The sequence below is a fragment of the Artemia franciscana genome, chromosome 3 (assembly GCF_032884065.1).
Source record: "Artemia franciscana chromosome 3, ASM3288406v1, whole genome shotgun sequence".
NCBI lineage: Eukaryota > Metazoa > Arthropoda > Branchiopoda > Anostraca > Artemiidae > Artemia > Artemia franciscana.
Genome location: NC_088865.1, coordinates 32715116 through 32736865, shown reverse-complemented (window position 1 = coordinate 32736865; position 21750 = coordinate 32715116). Strand labels below are relative to the sequence as shown.

At 33.8% G+C, this 21750-nt stretch overlaps 1 protein-coding gene across 9 annotated transcripts in view; it reads right to left on the bottom strand.

Annotated features, from left to right (window-relative positions):
- LOC136025179 (uncharacterized) overlaps positions 1–21750 on the bottom strand; it is a 187732-nt gene that overhangs the window by 58369 nt on the left and 107613 nt on the right. For 5 of the 9 annotated variants that reach the window (XM_065700953.1, XM_065700955.1, XM_065700954.1 and 2 more), the window contains exon 4: positions 17467–17894. The exons of 3 other annotated variants lie outside the window; for them this stretch is intronic. In XM_065700953.1, coding sequence (XP_065557025.1) covers positions 17565–17894 — 330 coding nt within the window. In that variant the 3' untranslated portion in view covers positions 17467–17564. Of the gene's footprint in view, positions 1–1832; positions 1983–17466; positions 17895–21750 lie in introns of those variants that run through there. One more of the 9 variants, XM_065700958.1, reaches the window with a different exon arrangement.

Here is a 21750-nt window from a genome sequence, read left to right as displayed (position 1 = left end):
CTACACCTTATCGAGAAATCTAAAGCCCACCCCCCTGAAAATGTAAGATAAGGTTTTTAAATTCGAAAAATGGTAGGGTCCTAATACAAAATTCAAAAAAAGAAAGAAAATAGAATGAAAGTTTTTAATGCGGCTAGTTCATAAGCAAAACCCTACTCCATGCATTCACCCACACCCCTAACTCATGTCACCTTAAGGCAGGACGCACTCTCAAGGAATCTTCATATAGCTCCCATCTTAAACATTTGGAGTTTGCCTGACATTTCTGAATTAGTGATTTCGGCGGTTTTTATTTCAATAGAAATAAAAAAAATCTGGTGAATATTTTGATCTAATTAAATCTTACAGCCGACAATTATCTTTTTTATAATTCCAAAATAATTATAAAACCTGTTTCGGGTTTGCATTCTAGATTGCTATACTTGACATTGTTGTTGTGGGGTATCAAAAAAATACAGCAATTATTTGCTATTCAAAAATCAGAAACTTATTTCTATAATATATACTTCCTGGCTGCAGCCACTTCAAATACTTTACAAATTTGTGTTCCGAAGTCAAAAATTCCCCTCAAAATACTAGATCCAGCTGTAATCGATGCGTGTGAGAATGTGAATGCAATAAGAATGCATAAATTACACCATTCGGATTGTTCAGGATCGATTCAGTCAAGTATTAGTTAGTTGTAACCTGTTTAAACAGAGTCTAGAGAATAATTAGCGTGCAGATATCAAACTGCCGGCTAATAAATACATGTAAAATATTATATTGTATAGTAATTACAAGAACAAATGCTAAGGATAACCTGCATCTAATCGTAATTTTGAGTGAGAAACCCCTTAAGTTCAATCGTCTTATGTTCGTTTAGTTGAAGCGACGAAGAAAACTGATACCTTTGTATTTGACCGAGTTGCCGCCGCAGAAAAAGAACTGAATAGGGAGTTAAATTCTTGGACTTTGGCTAGGCCTTAAAAAAGAACTTTCATGTAAATTGATAAGATAGAAGGTTTTGAATAGCGAAAGAAGAGTGATGTATGTTTTGAGCCCCCGAAACTAAATGCCTAAATATAATGATTCTTCATAGGAAATCCCACAAAAGGTAAAAAAAACTCTTGAAACTTTTGGTATTTATACTGTTTAGATGATCCAAAGGGATACATAAACCCCTTGAACTTCCTACCTCCCCGTGACTTCCTCCCTCCATTTAACACCCTAAAGTTGGAGACAACCCTGTTCCAAGCCCATTGCCCCCCCCCCTTCCGTCATTGTGACGTATGGGAGGTATTATCCCCCTAGAGGTTGAGAAAATCTGGAAATATTTGTATGTTTGTAAGATTTTTCGTATCGGAAAAAAACTATCTAGAACCAATTAATTTATATCCCGTCAAATCTGATTGATCAAGAAATGTGCTAGAGATAGTTGAAAAGTAAAAATTCTGTCAAGTCTTAGATACATGAAAAAATGACGCAAGAAAACGCTATCAGAAATCTACACCTTATCGAGAAATCTAAAGCCCCCCCCCTGAAAATGTAAAATAAGGTTTGTAAATTCGAAAAATGGTAGGGTCCTAATACAAAATAAAAGAAAATGTGAGAATTCAGAAAAAAGTATATCTTTTCCACTTTATTTCGAAATGTTTCAGTGTTAAAAAATAAACTTTGAAGAATCGGTAATTTGATACCCTTTTCTCCATTGAACTTAATTGGAAATTAATGGTGTTATCGGGGTTGAAAAAAGTTAATAATATTATTGTCAGGAAAAAATGCGATGAGAAAACTTTTTTTTACTGCAAAAGGTAAAAAGTCCCCTGAAACAGAATGAAAAGTCTACGCCGCATCCTCTTCCGTCGATGTAGCGCCCCAAAATTTAAGAGAAGCTTACTTCAAGTATATTTGGCCCACTCCCTCTTTGTAACATCTGGCCGATATTACCCCGTATTGCTTTGCCACTCTGTCTATCAAGTTGAATTTGTCATGTACTTGACCTATTAAAGGGAGAAAAAAGTAAAAAAAATATGAGAGAAATATTAAAGTACAGAGAAAACCTGAGTTTGATAAATGTAAACACAATAAAAGTTGAAAAAAATATTATTATAAAGAAAATGGAAAGATGTAATAAAATTCTAAGCCTTGTCCAACACAACTAACGGAAAAAGAAGAAAAATCGAAAGAAAGTTTTGAATAGTGCTAGTTCATAGGTACTTGTTGCACATTCAAGCGGCATCCAGACTGATCGTGGTGCCCAGCAGATGATGAAATGTTTCTTTCCAGAAATTCAGGCTTCATAATTTCAAGCCAGTGACGACCCTAGCGTCACCCAAATTTCCGAAAACCCCTAATAGGCTCTAGGTCAATCTTGACAGTCGTGAGCCATGTTTTCTTTCGTTCTCCTGCTTTCTTCTTCCATGCTGGTAGTGTAAGACATTTGAGGCATTTTTTGGTAATATGCTCTTCTGATCTCCACATGGTCTGGCCAAACCACCTCAGACGCATCATTTTGACAACATCAAAGACAAGTGGACAATCCCCACCTCTTCACCTGACCTCTTTATTCGAGATTCTGTCTGAGAGGCGAATGACTAGTATATATCGCGGTATTTGTGTTGATACGTCCAAATTTGAAAGCTTCTGCTGCTTTCAGTGACCAAGTTTCACACCCACAGAAAAGAACAAAGAGTTAGTTCAATGGCTTCGTAAAGGCCTATATAAAACCTGTCCCATCTATATACCCACCCCCCTTAACACAGGCCACCTTGAAAAAAGATGTTTGTTGTAAATTGATAAGATAAGAAGTTTCTTATAACCAAAAAAGAGCGATATGTGTTTTAGGCCCCAGGACTATCAACCAAAAGAAAGTGGGTCTTCAAAGGGAAATCCCCCAAAAGGTAAAAAACTCATTAAACTTTTAATATTTATTTTGCTTGGTCAATCCAAAGGGATGCATAAACTCACTGAAATATGATCAAAACCTTACATCCCATGACCTCCTCTTTCCATTTAACGCCCCAAAATTTTAGACAATCTCACTGCAAGCCCCAAAATCAAGTTAGGAGGGGTAAAGGGACTATTTGAAATATCGTTCCCCTCAAGAGCTACAGGTAGTAGAAATGCTACCAAAATATGAACCAATGTTAGAATTTAATAGTTTTTCGTATATAATTCCTATGGAATCAAAAATTTTGGCGGATTTCGAATCTATAATTGAAGAAACCAGGGATCATTTCGCACAAACTAGCGGCTTTCAGATGTGCAGTAGTCAAGCGAAATAGGGATTTGATTAAATATTCGGAACTTTAGGGGCTTCTTGATGTCCTAAAAGAGCTTTTAAAAGATGCAGAAGCTTGTCTAGGTGAAACTTAAAAAACAAATAATCGAAAAAGCCTTATAACAAATGAAAAACGAAAAGATTTCAAACTCTCAAACCCTAAACACGTCAGTGTTTTAAGAAAAATTCCAAAAATCTTGACTTTGATAAATCCAAAAAATAATAAAATGGGAAAAACATATACTAAAGCAAAATGAATCATATTCACCCCATAAAATACATGGCGCTTGAAAAAGATAAAGAATAATAAAAGCTGAAAACAAACATCAAATGGTGGGGTTTCCGACAAGATGTACCGAAGCTCGCCCCCCCCCCCCTAGGATCTCTGGCAAGAGGTTCGTATATCCCGCAATAAAATGTAAAGCTCTTGAAAAAAGATAAGGAATAGTAAAAGCCGAAAATAAGTTTAAAATTTTAGAGTTTCCACCAAGGTATACTGAAGCTCATCCCACTATGGTCTCTGGCAAGATGTTTGTATATCTCATGATGAAATATAAAAGCTCTTGAAAAAAGATTAGTAACAATCAAAGCTAAAAATAAGCATAAAATGTTGGGGTTTCCGCCAAGGTGTAACGAAGCTTAGCTTTAATATTTAGTTTAAACATTCAGGGGATGATAAACTAAATCAAAAGATACTATGTACATCCAGCTTGTTAAAAAGATTTTTGCAATTTGCCAGGAATAGTTAAAGGTATTAAGTTGAAACTTTCTGAGAATGTTGAAAGGAATTTTGAGCACAATCCAAAGATACTATGTACGTCCAGATTGCCACAACGGCGTGTCTACAATATTCCATGAACGGCTTGTAGAATTCAGTTGGAATTTCAGGAATGTGACGTGGATTTTGAAATAAATCAAATACAATAATTAGAACTAATAAATTAGAATCGGATATTTTAAATTACAATTCGGAGACGTGTAAAAGTGGATAAATAATCCTTATAATAAACAATAACAAAACTTCAGCAACCAAATACCAACAAAAATTCATTAAAAAAACTTTCCAAAAATAATGTTTCCAATTAAAAGTAAAAAGCCTTCTTAAAGTTAATACCAGCAAAATGGAGTTCCATATAATAATTCACACTCAAAACACCATTAATTACTATTACACAATGACTGAAACCCAAGACGAACAGAAACTAAAATAAACAATGGTAGTAAACATAAAGACAATAGGTACACATGTAGATGAATAAATAAATCTTTAAATGAATAATATTGAATTTAGTATTCAAGTCAAACTTAAAACAATTAATATTACTTCAAACAGGAGTTTGCTGTATGTTGTAATAAACAGCCAGTCCATTTTTCCTTTTCTCCTCCCTTAGCCAAAAATTCTATTAAGTCAATAGTCTATTACAGCATTTGTACTTTATTGTGAACAAATTATGTTAAGAATATTTTATTGTTTATTTAAAACATCAGAAAAAATTAGATTTGAACAAATCTCGAACTGGTGGGTTTCTAGGAAGAACGAGTCAAACGTTAGCGTAAAGAAGGAAGCGCTGAGGAGGGGACAGCCCCTTACATATACGGAATAGCTTCTGTTCGTCTTAAGTTTTAAAGTCACTCCTTACTTTCAGTTTAACAAACTTGTTTTTTTTTAGTTCTAAACGTTTTGAATTAATGCTGGTTTTGATTTTGGCTCACCATATTTGCATATTAATTTTACTTTTTTTTTTGGCTAAATGGCTGTCTCGAAATTTTGATCGGACTATTTTGAGAAAAAAGTGGTGGAGGAAGGGGCCTAGTTACTCCAATTAGTAGCTCCAATTTTCTTGGTTACTTAAAGTGGCACTAGAGCTTTTATTAGTATATAAACATTTTTATTAGTAAGAACTATCCGTAACTTACGAATTAACCTACGTAACGGACATATATATTCGTATATTTTTATTACGTATATTAGGGGGTTAGTCCCTAGTTAATATTGGAAGTCCAATTGGAAATATTTGCGCGCCTGGTCTTATTGGAAATATATGCGTCCGTTGTCATGATAATGAGAGATTAAATTCCTTTGGATCATCGAAAAAATTCAACTCTTATTATGATGGTGAATAGGCAAGAGTAGTATTTTCAGGTATGCGTTCAATTTAGTTATATTTCAATTTTCTTATCCTTCACAGCTTTGTTTGAAACTACCAGTGCGATTAATTCTTTTACTAGGCCTAAAAACTAAAGACTGTTTAAGCTTAAAAGTGTTTATTTTTTGAAGTTCACTATTACGCATCCACAAAACGGGGTCCTATGATATGTCATACTTTTACTGTGTCGGATGCACATACCATGATCAGATATGTCCCTTAGTATCCAGTCCGAATTTCAACAAGTAACTAAAACGCACTCAATCTAAATTTTTTTTTACCTCATACTCCTGGTGGAATAGGGAGGGTTTACACCTAGAGTAGAGTTTTACTTATTCTAATAAAATAAAAACGGGTTAAAGTTTAAGATATTCATTGTTTAAACATATTCAAAAGGATCTTTTGAACAAACAAACACACATATTTACGTAAAAATAATACTTGAAGTTTACTATTAAACAACCACAAACGAGGGTTCCCTTGATATAGCATGCTTTTTTTTTTACCGTGTCGTATGCACTTAATCCCGGTCAGGTATGTCCCTTGGTACCCTCTAAGAGAATAATCTAGCCTTGTCTTCGGGCTGATGCAAAGCGCCTTCGAATTTAGGACAGATAAACTCTTCTAAATTGAAAAGTGGAATTTTGAGGTCAAATTTTTAGATCACAACTTTATCTGTAGGCACATTACCCTTTTCTTACAGAGCTTCAACTCTGAAAAAACTGCACATTTCTCGGACCTCTTCCTGAGCAGTACTCAGTTTTTTACCATTTTATCATATAGTGTAATAACTTGGTCATACCATCCCAGTCTGTTCAGGTTCAGGGTCAGGTTCATTTTAATAATAAAATAAGTTACAAAATGTCCAGAACCCGGCTGAGAAGACAAATTCGTAATGCACGGGATGAAAAAAAAACATCTTTAAATAAATACAACATCCATACTTCACTATATGCAATTCAAACAAGTGTAATTAAACATTTTCCCCCGTCAATTGCCCGGTCAACAGCACCACCCATTGACGCGTCCAGCAAAATAAACATAAAAATAAATAAAAGATACCAAGAACCCTGGAGAGTGCCTAGGTCCAGTATCATAAAAACCATATAAAATGGGAACAAACGTAACGTCCCAAAGGCGACCCCCACCAACCAACAACAATTCACTTATCACAAAAATATCAATAAATCAACATAAATTTAAGTTTTCGTTTAGCTGTTTTAATTGATTTAGAAGTATCCAATTTAGACGGATAAATATTCCAATACCTAATTACCGAGTTTTGAAGGGAAAATTTCCATCTTTCATTTATTATTCTTGGATGATGTAATTTATTGAAAATTCTAGTTAGATGTTCGTGGTCAATACTTTTAAGTGGGAAAAGGTTCGAGGAACGAAAAAACGAGGGAAGCAAACCACGGTCATACTTCAGTTTGAAGAGGACATCAACACGCCACAACACGTCTTAAAGGAAGAATATTAAGGAAGCAATACAGAGAATCAGCTGACGGATTCGCTGGATATAATTTAGGGGAAGGCAAGTAGCTCTTAAGGACCCGCAAAGCTTTGTTCTGTTGTCTCTGAAGTGGCATAATATGAGAACTAAATGTGCTAAGGTAAACAAGTGATGAAAACATTAAATGAGAATGAATAAGTGCATAATAAAGTGATCTCATTGCTTCAAGGGGAAGGGAAGAACTGAGTATTCGCATTATACCTATATTTCTCCCCAATTTCATCCACAGATAAGATATATGAGGTTTCCATGATAGATTAGAGTCAAGGAGGACTCCGAGGTACCGCATAGTTGCTGCTCGTGAAATCTTTATTTTAAAATCACTTGATTCAATTAGTTGAAGCTCAAAAATAGCGACGAAGACCACACTGCCTTTCCATAACAAACAAATACAACGTAGAAACAATAGGGAAAGTTTTTCAAGACAATGGAAATTATTTATGTAGATATTTCGGCCCTATGTCCAAGGGCCGTCTTCAGCACAATACAATACTATATATATATATAAAAGAACTTACATCAGATTGTGAGAATTAAAACTGAATATAAAAACACTTATTAAAACATTTTTTTTTTTTTTAGAGTCCTGGTTGAACTTCGCTGAAGTAAGGATGCTAGGGCTATATTTAAAAAAAAAAAATGTTTTAATAAGTGTTTTTATATTCAGTTTTAATTCTCACAATCTGATGTAAGTTCTTTTATATATATATATAGTATTGTATTGTGCTGAAGACGGCCCTTGGACATAGGGCCGAAATATCTACATAAATAATTTCCATTGTCTTGAAAAACTTTCCCTATTGTTTCTACGTTGTATTTGTTTGTTATGGAAAGGCAGTGTGGTCTTCGTCGCTATTTTCGTCTAGCTTATGGGGAGCAGTTGACCTATGATATCTTTTATTTTATTAGTCTAGGTAAAAAACATGCTAATATTATCAATCAACAAAAATTTTTAGAATCCTGTAGAAAGGAAAACCTTATTCCCAAGTCTTTAAGATATAAATTACATTTAAATACCCGAAAAGAAGCGCAATTTGCCCATACACTACAGTTAAAAACCCTAGTCCATATTATTAAGGACAAAAAACAGAAACGACATATTATTTCTTCAGAGAGAAAATCGTTGGAAACTTTTTTGCTGGAAAACCTGTCCACCGTTGATTTTGCTCAAGTTGTTAGATTAGAAAGGAATTTGTTTAGCCACGATTTTCGCTTGTCCAAGGAACGCCTCTATAAAAAATTAGAAGGCTTACGAAATGAATCTTCGATGAGAAACCGTATTTATTCTCCAAGATTCACTCCTGGGCCTGCTATCGTTAACCTCTCTTCTAAAACATTGGAACCCCAGGAAATCGAAACACTAGAAAAAGGTCCAAAATTTTCTTTTCTACCGAAACAGGTTCCTGTGGCAGATATAGTTTCCTCTCTAGAGTCCGCTTTGCATAAACACTATCCTTCTGTCTCTAACCCGGATGAAGTTAGATCTGGTCTAATAAATATCCTCTATAATAGCCAAAAAAAGTTTAAGCCTCCTACCGATTCCACACCGGAAAATTTGCATGACATAAAAATACTATCTAATCTCCGAAAAGATCCTTCTATTATAATAACTAAAGCAGACAAAAGCAATTCACTTGTTGTCATGAATACAACAGACTATGACAACAAAATTTTTTCGCATTTAAATGACACAATTACATATCAAACAATAACTCATGATCCTACTGATCAGTTCACTAATAATATTATAAATGAATTAAAGCAGCTAAAACAAAATGGTAAAATCACCCCACAACTATACAATAAATTTTTTCCCCGTGGTAGTTTCTGTCCTAAACTCTACGGTTTACCAAAAATACATAAACAGGGTATTCCCTTAAGACCTATTGTAGCTTGTACTAAAGCTCCCGCTGCCAATATTGGAAAATGGCTTTGTACAGCTTTCAAACCTTTATTGTATTCTCAAAATTCCTATATTCATAACTCGGCAGATTTGATTAAAAAACTTAGCAACACAAGTATTTCAGAAAACACAATAGTTAGTAGTTTCGATATTGTTTCCATGTATACAAATATAGATGTAACTATTTCAGAGGAATTTTTAAAAAACAAAATAGAAGAAAATTACCACTTGATCGAGATTTCAGCGACAGGAATTGATTGTGAAGTTTTAAGGACTCTTGTTAAAATTTGTAATAAGTTTTCTATGTATTTTCAATTTCGCGATTCTTTTTATCAGCAAAAAAATGGATTACCCATGGGGGCACCTTTATCCGGGCTACTAGCAAATATTTACGTCGAGAATCTTGAGAATTGGGCATTGAATTCTTATTTCCTAAAAGATGTCTATTGGGGTCGTTATATGGATGACGTAATTTCACTTTGGAATTATGGGGAAGCTGAACTTCGGGGCTTCTTAGATCATCTTAACACTTATGACCGAAATTTGCAGTTCACCCTTGAAGTTGAAATTGAAAATAAACTACCGTTTTTAGATGTATTAATTATTCGTAATGCTGATGAACTGGATTTTACTATATATCGAAAGCCAACACAAAACAATAGATATCTTCACTTTAATTCAAATCACCCCCCACAAGTTAAAAGAGCAGTTGTAATTTCCCTCATTGATCGTGCCCTAAATATTTGCTCCCATTCATATATAAATGCAGAAATAAATTTTATCAGAGATATTCTTTTTGGTAATGGATACCCCATTCCTTTTGTAAATAAAATAATTAGCCGTAGAATAAAAAGACACTCTTGTAAAATCGAAGAAGATACTTCACAATGTGAGGCTATTGATAAGCCCTCAAATATTGTCTATCTTCCGTATATCCCAAAGATTACAACAAAATTAAAAAATATTTGCACAAAAAATAATCTGTTCGTAGTTTTTACTAATAATTTTAAAATCATCAATTTCTTAAATTCGGGTAAAGATAAGACCCCAGTTACTCGCCAAAGAGGAGTCTATCAAATACCCTGTGATTGCGGAAAATACTATGTCGGCAGGACCCATCAGAATCTAGACAAAAGGTTACAACAGCACAAAAATTACATAGACAAGGCCTTAATTTCAAATGGTTCCAACAACTCCTTTGATTCTGCTCTAGGTTGGCATATATTTGATAATCCGTCCCACATGATACTTTTTGAAAACTCTTCACTCATTAGTAATGATTTGGGAATAAAACAGGTGGTTCGAGAATCAATTGAAATTAATCTCAAAATAAATAAAAATATTTCTTTGAACAGGGACTTGGGGGAATACTCACTAAATTCTTTATACTCAAATTTAATTAAAAATGATCTAACAAAATATTTTACTAAACCAATTTATAATATTACTGAACCAACTACGAAAAGGCCTTTGAGACAGGCTGCTAAACAAGCAAGATTAGCTTTAAGAAATTGCATCTAATCATTTTATTTCTCTTTAGTTTGATTGAGTTTATGTTTCTTTTTTTTTTTTTTTTTTTTTTTAAATTAAAAAAAAAAAAAAAAAAAAAAAAAAGAGTCCTGGTTGAACTTCGCTGAAGTAAGGATGCTAGGGCTATATTTAAAAAAAAAAAATGTTTTAATAAGTGTTTTTATATTCAGTTTTAATTCTCACAATCTGATGTAAGTTCTTTTATATATATATATAGTATTGTATTGTGCTGAAGACGGCCCTTGGACATAGGGCCGAAATATCTACATAAATAATTTCCATTGTCTTGAAAAACTTTCCCTATTGTTTCTACGTTGTATTTGTTAGTTGAAGCTCAGGAACTGCAGCGTTACAACGCGAGAAAACGACATATTTCGTTTTATCAGTGTTAAGAGCTAGGTAATTTGACTCAAGTCACCGTAGAAGATGGTTGAAAGCTTCTTCCAATGCAAGTTAAAAACCGCTCACATCTTTCCCTGCGACAGTACACACAGTGTCATCCGCAAATTGCATATTCAAACCAAATATTCTCATTGAATTATTCAGATCGTTCACTTGAATTAAGAAAAGTAGGGGACCAAGTATTGACCCTTGTGGGACACCAGCGGTATTAGATTGACGAGTCATTTCAGATGAAACATCACCTCCATCGATACACTGAGAACGGCCCTTAATATAAGATGGTATTAGGGATTTGCTGGCCCTCTTATACCGTAATGATCCAACTTATGTATGAAAATATCATGAGATATTGAATCAAACGCTTTTTTAATGTCAAGAAAAATGGAAGCTGGAATTTTTCCACGGTCAAGAATATCATGGACATATTGTGTTAATAATAGGACCGCATGATCGATAGAGTGACATCTGCGAAATTCGAACTGAAGGTGATTTATCGTTTCAAAATGATCTAAAAAGGCACTATTCTATTATACAGACAATGTTCAATTATTTTTTGATGGGTTTGTTTTCTCTCCTCCTTTGTAAAGAGCCAATATTCTTGAGTCTTTTAACGACGAAGGAAACGTCCAATTTTTAAATGCCAGGTTTATTATATGACATAAAATGTGCAAAATTTGGGACAGTATTTCTTTCAACAGAAATGTCGATGATCCATGAATACCCTCAGAATGACCATTTTTCAAAAGAGTAACTACATTCTTTAATTCTTGTTCAGAAACCGGTGTTAAAAATATTGACTTATCATGTGATGGCGGAAGGAAATTTCTAAAGTCATTTTTATTTTGACTACTTGACCCTGATGAGGCAGCAGACTCAGCAGTTTTTTCTCCTATTTTAGTAAAATGCCGGTTTAGGGCATCTGCTATTTCCTTCTTATCATTAAAAGGTACTTGATTTTCAGGCATGCACATTCCATCTGGAAAATTTTGGTCCTTCCTTTTACTAAGGCATTCGTTAATTAGAAACCAAGTCTTTTTCGGCGAGAAACGAACTTTCTCAAACTCTCGATCGCAATAATTCTTTTTTTCCAAGCGAAGAATTTTCGACAATTGACTTTTATACCTTTTAAATTCAGAAATATTTTCATCAGATGGACAGTTAAGTTGCCTCCTGAATAACTGAGTTTTAAACTTTATAGAACGTAGCATGCCTTCGGTTATCCACGGCTTATTAGGAGATTGATAACGTCCCAGACTAATCTTTTTCACCGGGTATGTTTCATCTAATATTTCCTTAAGCTGCTTTAAAAATAAATCCATGACGTGGTTCACATTCTCAGATTCGAAAGGTCCATTATCATTCATAATACTTAATCTTTCTTTTAATAGTCGTAGCGTATTTTTATTGAGTAACCGTGACTTTGTGGAATTTTTTTTTTATTCGATTTAAGCTCACTTTTTAATTCAGAAAACAACATGAAAGGATCAGAAGAGTCCACCAACACTATACTTAGTAGATTAGTCTCGAAATTCGTCATAATATTGTCAATCAGTGATGCCGACGTTGCAGTTACTCTTGTAGGTATGCTACAAAGTGGTAATAAACAATGCGACAGGCACATCGATAGAAAATCTATCGCATCTTTGCTAAGTCTACACTCATTCATTTCTTTATCTATTGTCTGATGTGAATCATAAATCAAATTGATGTTGAAGTCTCCCATCAAAATTACCCTTCTGTACTTGCATGATATTAGCTTCATGAGGGTATTGAGTGATGACGAAAAAGAAGAGGGTGATACATGAGGGGGCTTATAACAAACGCAACAGGCAACATTCTCATTATGTATTTTCAATTGTAAAATTAAAAATTCAATTTTCATTTCCTCATATAAGTCATCAAAATCTGTTATTTTTCGCGAATGAATATACCAAAACCATATTCAAATGCTTGTTCGCGAAAATTAGTTTATGTGTATAATATTGTTTTATGATTTGTTGTAGTTATGTTTTTCTTTTTTGCTTCGCTTTTCCCATGTGCTGCATAATGTGTTGGAAATAAATTGTTATTAATAGATAATTCTACTATTTTACTTTTTCCTTTTTATTATTATTTAAAAAAGCTTTCCAGAAAAAGAAGATTTTAAATGAAAAGTAAAGAGGCATGTTAAACTTGATGTTTAAATTGAATAAATCATTAGGGAAAATCACAACATGATGACAGAAAAATGAAATATAGAGCCATCCGATTATATTCAGCAACTTCTTCAAATAGAAAACATTGGTCTTTTTTGATAATCATTTACAAGATACCACACTTACTTGCAATTCTTGAAAGGAGGTCCCGAGTTAAATATACTGTTTAATCATTGCGTTTAAGTAATCTTGACGAAAAAGCGGTGGAACAGCATGCAAATTAAAGATTAAAGATATACCCTTTCTAAAACTAAAAATTAACCTGTTTCGACAAAATAAATCACATACAGTCTTTATCATTTTGAAAAAAAAACTTTGAACGACTAATTTGCAAAATATTATCAACGTCAGCCAAATACGAAACATCCTCTAATCTAAAGTAACATATCGATCGAACCAAATCTTGAGTAGTAACAAAATTATTTACTAAATATTTAGAGACAAACTTCTTCCTATGTGTGAACCCCAACGTTTAGGGATGCATTCCGTGGGGTTTACTGTTAGACACCAATGTAAATATCCGCACTGACATTATTTCCAGAAACAAAGGACTATTGACCAGAACAGTCTTATAATTCATCTCGTGTACCACAAAAAACTTTATTAAATCCATTTTTTGATGAGCCAAGCTTTCAGTGGAATTTTCATAACTTGGCATCGGGGATAGTAACTTTCTTAGGGTTTTCTTTTTTTCGGGGCAAGAACTTATTTTGAAAGAATTCCGTTAGGATTTTCAGTATACAGCATACCAGTTTTGTTGGTATATTAGAAGGAGTACTATTTTTTATTTTGAACTGAACTATAAGGCAAATACCATAGATCTTTTTTTATGTTTTTTGGTAAATTGCGTTAGAAGGGACAGTGAAGGGAAGACAGATGCTGATCATCCTTTCTCTTCACGTCCGATTCACTAAGTAACGAGTAAAAAACAAATGAATACTTATGTTATTATGACCAGTTTATTTTAAAATTCATGGAAAAGTCTCGTCCTGAAAGAAGCTGAATTCTCTTTGGGGGAGAGAAGGGACTCCTGGCTCTTAAAATGCTCCCCTTTATTCTTATTGTTTCGTCTCTAACGACTAGTTTGTTATTTTTCTCTGGTGCTGTGATTAAAAGAAATACAATAATCTCTTTCGTATTGACTTTAATGTTGCCACTAAGAAACTTTCGTCTGACCTTGTTATCTGACTATGTCAAAGGATATACGTCAATATAATTTTATCTTTATTGTTTTGCAGACAGCAAAAAAGTTTGTTAGGTGAAATCTGTCGCAGATCTCTTAGTAACAATAGCTAAGTGTTAGAAATTTTAACGAAGACCTTTGGTAAACTTGTATCATTATTTTTCTAATTGGATAAAGAAAACATCCTATAAATTTTATTACAAAATTAGAAAGATGCATTTACCAGTTATTCAGTTTTAGTTTATAGTAATCAGGACTAAGTTGGGAACACTCAAGATCAATGTTGTAATATGACGTTTGTAACTGGATAAGACTTTTTACTTTCAATAGTTTTGCCTGATACTTTTGAATAAAGGAAAATTTGAAGCCAGACAAAAGTTGTGTTCGTTATTGGGGTGGTTCGGTTACCGTGAATTTAAGCGTTATAACTGACATAGCTGAAGGAGCAAACGTTTTTTTAAATTAATTATGCAGTATTTGCGGTTATAACAACTGGAATCGTAACTTTTATTTCTCTTAGTAAGGCATCTGCTGCAGTTACGTATTCAGGACTATATAAAACTTTAATGAAATATGTTAGACTTCTTTTGATATGTACAGCTGTATGTAGCATTGTGTATGTAGCATTGTGTATACGATTTATTATCTGATGGGAATATTTCTTGTAGGTTGTGAAATTGTTTAATTATTTTTGGTCAGTTAGGGGCCAGAATAACATACAAAGTTTACACATCTTCTATAGCTGTACTAGCAATGACAAAATTTCTTGTCGAAAAGAAAAGCTGATTGTGTAATTCGATTATTTATCATGTTGGCTCTCCTGTCAATGCTGCCTGGCTGGATCAATATTTTTTCACCAAAAAATAAAATATATGTTTTTTTGTATTGTGTCAGAATGACTGATGGCAGTATCAAAAATCCATCAATAAGAAAACTGTTCTTTTTAATTGGATTGTCTATCTTTTTCTATTTTATTCTAGCTTACTATCTCGTTTTTCTTGACGAACGTCACCATAATACATCTAGAGTGAGGAGTGAACATAAAATTCACTTGGGACTAACTTTTGTCCCTGTTTGTCTCTACAGAATTTTCGATCTTTTTCAACGCCCTTTGATTGTTCATAATATTTGAGGGTATTGGTATAACAGGACACAAAGATAAATTTGATTTCATTATCCCTTTTCCGTATTTTTGCGGCTCCTTAGGGTTCCCAGTATTTTTGCTTTTTTATATCAGGCATTTACTGAAACGTCCTGGTCCAGTAAACAGAGTATACCCTGTAATTACATAAAATTCCGAATATAAGCCATCGGACTATTTTAGAAATTACATCAAAAAAAGTATTTGACGAAAAAAATTACAAAAAAATAATATAATATATAGTTTTGTTTCAGTTTTGAATTGAGTGGTTAGTTAACTTTCCTGAATTCATTAAATTAAATTCTTTTAAAAATACATGTTAGCGCTTTGGCCTGAAATAGTTGCGTTTATGGAGCAAATGGAATTCATCTTAAAGATTTCTGACACTAACTAAATACTAAAAAAAGCGTCAAACCCTCCACAACCCTTTTTAGATCGTGTAAATTGCTACTGCGCCATCACAGATGCGTGTTTATTTGTTGTTTTTTTTTTGTTTTTTTTTCCCAGGGGTGATCGTATCGACTCAGTGGTCCTAGAATGTCTCGAAAGGGCTCATTCTAACGGAAATTAAAAGTTCTAGTGCCCTTTTTAAGTGACCAAAAATTGAAGGGCACCTAGGCCTCCTCCCACGCTCATTTTTTCCCCAAAGTCACCGGATCAAAATTCCGAGATAGCCATTTTATTCACCATAGTCGAAAAACTTAATAGCTATGTCTTTGGGGACGACTTACTCACTCGCAGTCCCCGTGGGAGGGGCTGCAAGTTACAAACTTTGACCTGTTTTTACATATGGTAATGGTTACTGGGAAGTGTACAGACGTTTTCAGGGAGATTTTTTTGGTTTGGGGGGAGAGTTGAAGGGAGGAGGGTTATGTGGGAGGATCTTTCCATGGAGGAACTTCTCATGGGGGAAGAGACTTTCAATGGAGGGGGCGCAGGATTTTCTAGCATTATTTAAAAAAAATGAAAAATAAATATAAAAGTTTTTCTACTGAAAGTGAGGAGCAGCATTAAAACTTAAAACGAACAGAAACTATTACGCATATGAGGGGTTTACTTCCTCGTAATGCCTCGCTCTTTACACTAAAGTATTTTTAGTTATTTCAACTATTTATTCTGCGGCCTTTGTGATTCAGGGATCATTCTTAAGGAATTGGGACAAAATATAAGCTTTAGTGTAAAGAGCGAGGTATCGACGAGGGGTGAGCCCCCTCGTATACGCAATAAAAACATACGAATATAGAAGTTCGCTACGTAAGTTAATTCGAAAGTTACGTATATTTTTTACCTATGAAAACGTTCGTAAAAAATTAAAAGTTGTAGTTGCCTTTTTAAGTAATCGAAAATTGGAGGGCAACTAGGCCTCCTCCCTCGCTCCTTTTTTCTCAAAATCTTCCGATTAAAACTATGAAAAAGCCATTTGGCCCCAAAAAATTAATGTGCAAACTTCATTTTAGTTATTTATATGCGGAGAGACAAGATCAAAAAATGCATTAATTCAAAAACGTCCAGAAATTAAACAAAAAAAAAACAAGTTTTTTTTAAATGAAAGTAAGGAGCGAGATTAAAACTTAAAACGAACAGAAATTACTCCGTATATGAAAGGGGCTTTTCCTCCTCAACGCCCCGCTCTTTACGCTGAAGTTTTTTACTGTTTTAAAATGTAGAGTTAAGAGAAAGAGTTAAGAGAGACTTTAGCACAAAGACTTTAGCACGGGGCGTTGAGGCTGGCTAGGGCTGGCTAGCAAATAATTGCCCAGAGGAGCTGATTATCCCCACAATCACTTTTGATTCTTGAAATAGGCACAAAAACTTACGATATCCAGCCATCTATAAAGTTTTTAAGCCCTTTCACATGAAGCAGCCGTTGCCTCTAATTTTCCCCACATTCGAACTTATCCAAGGATAGAGCTTTAAGCTACCTAAATCCCTCACCCCATGTTATTTATGCACAACGAATCTTATATCTATGTAAACCTGTAAACTGTACTACATACTGAATTGAATTCATAGTATGTATAATTGTGCAATGTAATTTTTAGTATTTTTCTCCTTTTTAAAAATCTTCAAAAAAATTTTTCTATCTCATTTTTTGTCCTAAAGAATTTATAATTAAAGCTTAAAGACTTTAATTTCTGTCCTACAAAAGAATTTTTTTTCTACTGAGTCTTAATAAATAAAAGCAGATACAAGGACTAGGACAAATGATCTTTCTAGAGAAACAACCATATTTACAATCAATATATCTGACATAAAGCTAAAAAACACATATTAGAAACTTAAGTTTAAATAATGTTTTCAAGAGATCTATATACTTCTTCGGGAAATCTTTGTAGTGAGTTCCCATGGTATAGAAAGGCAGGGGCCTCACATGGCAATCGAAATGGCACATTATACACAGCATTTAGCTGGTAGTTCCATCTACAGTCCAACACATGAAAAAATTGAGGATATTCCGTTTTTATCAAAGTCTGCATATCTTGATCGCCTAAGTACATAGCCATCCTGTACTTGTCGGTGATTTTGTGAGCACCTTCTTCAGTGATTAAATAATTAAAAACTTTACTTCTCCTCAGTTTTTCCAGATCTGATATTTGAAGTCCACCGTTTAAACACTAAAAAATATTAAACTATTAAATAAACCTATTGAACGAAGGTTAATATTGAAAACAATAGCCTACATTTCGAATAGCTAATGACATTGGTCATTAGCAATGAGCTAATAGAGTGTACTCTGGTTCAAAAAACATTCGTAAGGTTTTCTTACCACTTTTAATATGTATTTAAAGGCCACTGATTTAAGTATGTGAACAAAAGGGTTTCTACAGTTTATATTTGCAAGCTATTACTACCACAGCTGCTAACATTAATGGTACTACTACGACTACGATTACTACCACTACAACTACTGCTTCTGCGGCGGGGTCTACCAAGACTGAGGATAATGAAGTAAAAACTTGCAGAAATTTTGAGCGGAAAGTTCAACTAAATCCATAATAGTATATGCAAGCAGGTTGTCAAAAGGGCGTATCAGCGATATCTTTGGAAAAACTTACCGTATCAAACTGAAACTTCAAGAACATCATTGGGGATGCTCAACTGGCCAAAAGGCAGCGTATGTGCACCAATACTTCTATCAATGCTGCTGCTTCTAATGTTACTAAAACTACTACTAATGCAACACTACTGCTGCTAGTACTGCTTCAACTACTATTGCTACTAATATGATGCTAATCAAACAGTTCGTGGTAACGAACTGTAGTAAGGAGCGACCCGACTCAATAGTAAACGAAACTCTAAAAAACGGAATTTTGAAGCTAAAATATACAACAAAAGAATCAGATTTTCATGCTGATTTTAAATATTTAAGTTTCATCAAATTTAGTCTTTGTCATCACAAGTTACGAGCCTTAAAAAATTTGCCTTATTTTAGAAAATAGGAGAAAACACCCCCTAAAAGTCACAGAATCGTAACGAAAATTGCACCATCACATTCGGCGTATCAGAGAACCCTATAGCAAAATTTTCAAGCTCCTATCTACAAAAATGTGGAATTTCGTATTTTTGCCAGAAGACAAATCACAGGTGCGTGTTTATTTATTTGTTTTTTTCCAGGGGTCATCGTATCGACCAAGTGGTCCTAGAATGTCGCAAGAGGGCTCATTCTAACGGAAATGAAAAGTTCTAGTGGCCTTTTTAAGTAACCAAAAATATTGGAGGGCACCTAGACCCCTCCCACGCTCATTTTTTCTCAAAAGTCAACAGATCAAAATTTTGAGATGGCCATTTTGTTCCACATAGTCAGAAAGCATAATAACTATGTCTTTGGGAATGACTTACTCCCCCACAGTCCCTGGGGGAGGGGCTGCAAGTTACAAACTTTGACCAGTGTTTACATATAATAATGGTTATTGGGAAGTGTACAGTCGTTTTCAGGAGATTTTTTTTTGGTTTTGGGGGTGGGGTTGAGGGGAGTTGGCTATGTGGGAGGATCTTTCCTTGGAGAAATATGTCATGGGGGACGAAAAATTCATTGAAAAGGGCGCAGAATTTTCTGAAATTACTATAAAAAAACAATGAAAAAATAAACATGGAAAAGTTTTTTCAATTGAAAGTAAAGAGTAGCATTGAAACTTAAAACGAACAGAGATTATTACGCATATGAGGGGTTCTAAAATTACTTTAGCATAAATAGCGAGGTATTTAGGAGGAGATAAATACCTCGCTCTTTATGCTATAGTATTTTTAGTAATTTCAACTATTTATTCTACGGCCTTTCTGATTCAGGGGTCATTCTTAAAGAATTGGGATAAAACTTACGATTTAGCGTAAAGAACGAGGTCTTAACGAGGGTAAAAACCCCTTCACATACATAATAAAAATTTTAGAATATAAAAGTTTGTTACGTAAGTTAATTCTTAAGTTACGTATATTTTTTATTAATAAAAAAATTCGTTGAAAATTAAAATTTATAGTTGCCTTTTTATGTAACCGAAAAATTGCATGGCAACTAGGCCTCCTTCCCCATCCCTTATTTCTCAAAATCGTCTGATCAAAACTAAGAGAAAGCCATTTAGCCAAAAAAGGAATTAATATGCAAATTTCATTTTAATAATTTACGTGTGGAGAGCCAAAATCAAACATGTATTAATTCAAAAACGTTCAGAAATTACATAAAAAAACTAGTTTTTTTAACTGAAAGTAAGGAGCGACATTAAAACTTAAAACGAATAGAAATTACTCTGTATATGAAATGGGCTGTCCCCTGCGCAATCCCTCGCTCTTTACGCTAAAGTTTGACTCTTTGCCACAATTCTGCTTTTTAAAACAATTAAAAGCTTTAGCGTAAAGAGGGAGGGATTGCGGAGGGCTCAACCCATTTCATATACGGAGTAATTTCTGTTTGTTTTAAGTTTTAATGTCGCTTCTTACTTTCAGTTAAAACAAACTAGTTTTTCTTATGCAATACTATAAAGACTCAGGGTATGTAGATGAAAATTTAAGAGAACATAGAGTAGATAATTGAACAATATCAAAACTGCTATTAACGCTAAAAATATTAAGGTGAAAACTTCAGGAAGTGTTGAGAGAGAATTCAACTAAATTAAAACACACTATGGACATACAGGTCATCAAAAGTGAATATCGACAATATCATCGCAATTGCTAATTTTATTAAGTTGAGACTTCCAGGGTTTGATGATGGGGATATTCAACTGACCGAAAGTCAAGATGTTAATACTACTGCTACTACTAGTGCTAGTGCTATTCCTGTTAATAACCATATGTGTTCTACATCTAGTACTACTAGTACCTCTACTATTATGGCAGTGATTCGTACTACAACTATGGCAAATTGTATAAATGTGAAACTTTTAAGAAATATTGAGCAGTAAGTTCAGGAGGAATATTGAGGTGAATATCAGCAATATTTTAGAAACGACCTGGTTTTTTTAAGTTGAAACTTACAGGGCTTGTTGTGGGGGATATTGGACAAACTAAGAGGCAATATTTGCAGTCTACTGCTACCACTGCTAGTACTACAACTTCTACTACTGCTGCTACTATTACCACTGCTACTACTACCACTGCCACTAAAGCTAAGGCTAATACTAATTATACTGCTACTGCTACTACTGCTACTACTATTACTAGTGGTACTACTGCAACTAAAGCTAAAGGTATTAAGGAGACAGTTTTGTGGAATCTTGAAACAATGTTAAACTCTACCAAAACACACTAACCGCATAAAGGTTGTCAAGAGGACGCATCAGCAATGCCTCAGGAACAGTTCTTGGTATTAAGTTAAAACTTTCAGCGTGTGTTAAAGGTCTTGTTGAAAAAAAACCCTAAGGTGTTGTGTGTATACTGCTACTGATGCTACAGCTACTACTAAAACTATTACTACTACTGAAGCTAAGGATATTAAGGGGAATATTTTCAAGAAGTATTTTGATGGATCTTGAACTAAGTCAAATAAACTATGAGCATGTAGATTGTCATAAGGGTGTAAAGGCAATATCTTAGGAACGGCTGATATTATTAAGTTTGAACTTTCAGGATATGTTGCGGCAGATTTTGAACTAAAAAAGGCACTATGTGTATGCTATTAATTACTACGATTGCTGTAACTATGAGGCTAAGGGCATTTAGGTGAAGATCTTAGAAAGCTGTGATGATGAAAACTAAATGACGTATAAAATTAAATTAGGTAATAGTATATGGGTCCAGATATTCAATAGGACGTATGTTATTGAAAATTTTTGATAAATTTTCTCCAAAATATTTAAAGAGTAAGCCAAACTAGGTATTCTTATAGAAGAACCGGATGTATTTTAGATATTCTTTTCTTTTCCAATGAAAAAGATTAGGCTATGTCAATTATAAAGAACATAAATTAATTCAAAAAGCTTTTTCCCCGAAATAAGTTTTTCGAAGATAGATAAAGAGCAACAAAAAAAGAGAAAAATT